General features: G+C 28.3%; 1 protein-coding gene across 1 annotated transcript in view; it reads left to right on the top strand.

Moving 5' to 3' along the window:
- Positions 1-2,459, top strand: part of LOC111681218 (phospholipase B1, membrane-associated) — an 11,676-nt gene extending 9,217 nt beyond the window's left edge. Inside the window, exons 2-6 of the mRNA XM_023442958.2 lie at positions 758-965; positions 1,036-1,379; positions 1,471-1,924; positions 1,991-2,117; positions 2,182-2,459. Of these exons, the coding sequence (XP_023298726.2) occupies positions 774-965; positions 1,036-1,379; positions 1,471-1,924; positions 1,991-2,117; positions 2,182-2,330 (1,266 nt within the window). The 5' untranslated portion in view covers positions 758-773 and the 3' untranslated portion in view covers positions 2,331-2,459. The remainder of the gene's footprint in view (positions 1-757; positions 966-1,035; positions 1,380-1,470; positions 1,925-1,990; positions 2,118-2,181) is intronic.
- The last annotated feature ends 2,931 nt before the right edge of the window (positions 2,460-5,390 follow it).

Genomic DNA, 5,390 nt, shown 5'->3' with positions numbered 1-5,390 from the left:
GATAGATAGATAGATAGATAGATAGATAGATAGATAGATAGATAGGTAGATAGATAGATAGATAGATAGATAGATAGATAGATAGATAGATAGATAGATAGATAGAGATAGATAGATAGATAGATAGATAGATAGATAGATTGATATTGGATATTTTTAGTACGTCATAAATTTCATAAATAACAATTTTTTTTAAAATTTGTCAAGAAAATCCCGTTCAATGACGCATTTTACTAAAAAAAATTTACATAAATTTGATAATTAAACCATTAAAGCATATGTTTATAAAATAAAGTTAAAATCTATGGAAAAACTATTGCTACGTTAAGTAGTATTGTTCCTGTTTTAATTTCATTATGATTATGCAGTTTAAAAATACATTAATTTTGTTGTTATTATAATTAATATATTATTGTTAGTTTTTGGCAAATTAGTTAAAATTATGATTACTATTATGTACATTTCAGCTAAAGTTTAATACATAATAAAATAGATAATGAAATGATTGTGTGTGTGTGTGCAAAGTTGAATAACCTAAAACAAAAATAAAACAAATCAAAACTAAACATGTTTAGAGAACTAGTAACGGGAGCTATTAACTATAGTTTGGTGTTAAAATGTTTTAAAATTTGTTGCTAATTAAAAAAAACTATAGTTTTGTTTAAGATTGCTGGAAAAAATATAGAACTTTCGTTTTCTTTTAGGTTTATGATTCATTAAATAATAATTTAATGTTTTTTTATGTTTTTATTTCCAGATAAATTTTTAAAATCATGCTTTTTATATGGAAATGTCAATTGTTGCTTGTGGTTTTGTTGTCATTGGAACAAACTGCTTTGGGTCAACGCACCTCTTTGGATTCAGTTTTTGGTAGAAATTTAAGGAATTTTCGTGGCATTTTTCTAGATGTTATGGGCAGATCGGGTGATGATCCACGCAATTTAGAAATGTCACATCGTAGAGGGGTATGTAATCACAGTTTGTTTGTTTTTGTGAATTACTTTAAACATTTTTCTATATTATTATTATTCATAGAAAACCCAAAAAATGGATCGTGTATCACGTTCGCTAATGAAATTTTGTGATGCCAAAAATGGTCCCGGTAAACGTAGCGCTGAGCCTCCCATCTCTGTACATCGATTGCGACCGGGTGATATTGACATAATAGGAGCCATGGGTGATTCATTAACAGCTGGCAATGGCATTTTTGCAAATAATATTCTTCATACTGTACAAGAAAATCGTGGCGTTAGCTGGTCAATAGGTGGTCAAGGTACCTGGCAGCAATATTTTACTTTGCCTAATGTCCTAAAGGAATTTAATCCGAATTTATATGGTTATGCCTTAAAGGATGGTCTGAGTACGGAAAGAACATCAAGGTAAGAAGATCACTTTTATTTCTTATCAAAATCCAGGTTTTGGAGTGAACAATGAAAACCTGTGATCACTTCTTATCACTTCTATTTCCAGATTCAATGTTGCCGAATTGGGTGCCATGTCACGTGACATGCCCTATATGGCGAAAATTTTAGTAAAACGTCTCCAACATGATCCACACGTCAATATGACACATCATTGGAAACTAGTCACGCTTCTAATAGGCAATAACGATTTCTGTTCAGATGTCTGTTTCTATCCAAATCCTATGAAAGCTATTGAATATCATGAACAAAATATGTTGAAAACTTATCGTTACTTAAGAGACAATGTGCCACGTTTAATGCTCAATGTAGTGCCCGCACCCAATTTACTGCTATTGACCCGACTCAAAGGTTTGCCTCCTCAGTGTAGCACTACGCTAAGATTTGAGTGTCCCTGTATTATAGGTAAAAGTAAGAAACAAATGGAATATATGGGTAAATTAATGGATAAATGGGTGGAAAAGGATATAGAGATAGCTAATCGAGAGGAGTTCAATTCAGAGGTTTGTTAAAAAAGAGAAATAATGAAATTTATTTTAAGTTTTTTTAAACATTACTTCTAATTTCAGACTTTTACCATTAATATACAACATTTTACCAAGAATTTTATTTTCCCCACTCTGCCCAATGGTAACACTGATATTTCTTATACTTCCGAAGATTGTTTTCATATTAGCCAAAGGGGCCATGCAGCAAGTAAGTTGAACATATTTTAACCCTTTTAAATTTAAATAAAATTTTTCTTTTCTTTTAATTCTAGGCGCCAATTCCTATTGGAATAATCTTTTCGAAAAGGCGGGCGAAAAGTCACCCTTTTCTCCTAAATTATACTCAAAACTTTTATGTCCCACCGCGGAGCATCCCTATATAATGACACGTGTCAATAGTCGAGAAGATTTTCGAATTTAATGTTTTAACAAAATCTTTTAGATTTGCTCTATAACTGTGATAATGATTTTAGTCTTATATTGCAATATTTTTAATCTGTTTAAGAAGTAAAATAAAAAAATTAAATTAATAAAAAAAGAAATAATTGGAATTTTAAAAACAAAGAGTTTTATTTTAAAAAGTTTTTAAAAAGCTGCAGTTTTGCAAAAATATTGTTTTAGTTTAGTCTAGTCTATAGTCTACTCTGTAGTCTTGCCTTTAGTTTAGTCTATATTCCAGTCTATAGTTTTGTATATTTTAGTATCTAGTTTATAGTCTAGTCTATAGTCTAGTCTATAGTCAAGTCTAGTCTATAGTCTAGTTTATAGTCTAGTCTAGTCTATAGTCTTGTCTTTAGTCTAGTCTATAGGCTTGTCTATAGTCTAGTCTATAGTCTAGTCTATAGTCTAGTCTATAGTCTAGTCTATAGTCTAGTCTATAGTCTAGTCTATAGTCTAGTCTATAGTCTAGTCTATAGTCTAGTCTATAGTCTAGTCTATAGTCTAGTCTATAGTCTAGTCTATAGTTTAGTCTATAGTCTAGTCTATAGTCTAGTCTATAGTCTAGTCTATAGTGTAGTCTATAGTCTAGTCTATAGTCTAGTCTATAGTCTAGTCTATAGTCTAGTCTGTAGTCTAGTCTATAGTCTAGTCTATAGTCTAGTCTATAGTCTAGTCTATAGTCTAGTCTATAGTCTAGTCTATAGTTTAGTCTATAGTCTAGTCTATAGTCTAGTCTATAGTCTAGTCTATAGTCTAGTTCATAGTCTAGTCTATAGTCTAGGTTAAAGCCTAGTCTATAGACAAGTCTATAGTCTAATCTATAGTTTAGTCTATAGTCTAATCTATAGTCCAGGTTATAGTCTAGTCTATAGTCTAGTCTATAGTCTAATCTATAGTCTAGTCTATAGTCTGTTCTGCAGAATAGTTTATAGACTATTTTATAGTCTAAATTACAGTCTAGTATTTAGTCTAATCTAGAGTCTAATCAATAGTAATGTTTGTAATCTAGTCTAAAGTATAACTGTCTAGTCCACACTGTAGTCTAATCATCTTTATTCTATTCTATAGTCTAGTCTATAGTGTCACCTATAATCTATTTAATAGTCAAGTTTATAGTATTGTTTATAATCTAGTCTTTAGTCTAATATCCATTTTTTCTAGTCTATAATCAGATCCGTAGTCAGGTCAAAGTCTTATCATTAGTCCAGAGTCTAGACTCTAGACTTGTATATTCTGTAATCCAGTCTATATATTAGTCTCTTCAAAAAATTGCACTTTTATAGATAACATTTTATTGTCATTATCTTCAACAAAATACGTAATGAAAACAATGACTATAAACAAACCAATAAAAACAATAAGCTTTGTTTACATATTAAACTTCCCCCTTCCCTCTTTGACACCTAAAAGATTACAACCAATTTGTTTCTTCCTTTTTTTGCACAACAATTGCACACTTACACAAACACCTACATTCAAACATTTGTTTACATTTTTTGAAGCTTTCTTTTAACCCAATTTTAATACTCCCATTCTCTTTCTCTCTATCTCTTTCATTCATTTAATTCCCACGCTGTTTAATGACACACTTGTCAGTCATTAATTTAATTTTAAATGGTACGCGTTGTTTTAAGTGAAATAATAAAGTAATTTGATTAAGTTATTAAAAAAATACTAAAATATGAAATAAATCGTGTTAAATTACTGTTAATAAATGTTTTTATTGGTTTAATTGTTAAACTTTACGGTTAAATTCATAAAATTCCTGTAATTTGAAAAAAACAACAAGTGTAAAAAAAAGAAAAAAAGCAAGTTCAAGGTCTGTTGGCCAATTTTTTTAAAGTGCATTAAGTGTTATTGTTGTTATTGTTTAGTATTCCTTTTTGTTTTTGTGTGAAAAAAAGTAAAAGCTTAATATAAAATTATAAGAAAGTTTAAATATTAATAAATTAGCAATAATAAAATATGATCATATTCCATATAAAGTTACTTGTGTAACTTATTTTGTTAAGTCATATTAATGTAAGGTTGCCAGATGTTGGAATTTGGTAATTACCCTGTAAATGGGAATTTTAAGTGAAAATATTTGAGAATTTGTGTAAATAATCGTTGTTAATTAACAAATGAGTAAAAGTTTTTAAATAAATAATTATCCAAAGTTGGGATTAATTCAAGATGTTTGATTGTAAAGAAGCAGAAATATAAAGGAGTTTTAAAATGGCGTTGGTGAAAAAACTAAGTTCTTTCGAAAAGGTAAGTGAGTTTTAATGTTAATTTTAAATTTTCTGGAGACCCATAGGGAAAAACGACTTTTCTATAGAATACCCATTCGTTTTTATAGAAAAAAACTTATTTTAAAAAAAATATTGGGATAAAGTTCTTTATATAAAAAACAATGCAATAAAGTTTTTTAATAAAAAAATATGCGGAGGAAGTTTTTTTATAAGGAAAACATTTGTAGAAAGTATTTATAGAAAAATTATACGGATAAAGTTTTTGCTACAGAAAAACCGTAAAGATGGTGTTTTTCTATACGAAATAATTCGTATAAATTTGTTTCTAAAGAAAACAAAAATCGGAAAGAGTTTTTTTTTTTAATAAAGGAAAAGGATTTAAAAAGAATCATTCAATAACGATAATTTTATAGAAAAATAGTTCAGAAGAAGTATCTTCTATTAGAAACATCTATCGAATAATGTTCTTTTTGTAGAAATAACACTTGAATAGAGTAATATATACAGTTCTCATTATCGAAAAGGCATTTTATTGAAGTTTTTCTATTAAGAGAAGTTGTGGATAAAATTTTTAATTATGAAGATTATTTTTTATAGAAAAAATTGAGGAAAAAGTATTTTCTATAGCATATGGATGCAGATAATGGTTTTTGCTATAAAAAAAAAGTTGCGAATACGTAATTTTTATAGAAAAATGCTGCGGATAAAGATAGATAGATAGATAGATAGATAGATAGATAGATAGATAGATAGATAGATAGATAGATAGATAGATAGATAGATAGATAAATAAATAAATAGATAGA

Source organism: Lucilia cuprina, chromosome 5 (genome assembly GCF_022045245.1).
Source record: "Lucilia cuprina isolate Lc7/37 chromosome 5, ASM2204524v1, whole genome shotgun sequence".
In the NCBI taxonomy this organism is placed as follows: Eukaryota; Metazoa; Arthropoda; class Insecta; order Diptera; family Calliphoridae; genus Lucilia; species Lucilia cuprina.
Note: the sequence above shows the minus strand (reverse complement) of the source record. Positions and strands in the feature narration are given on the sequence as shown.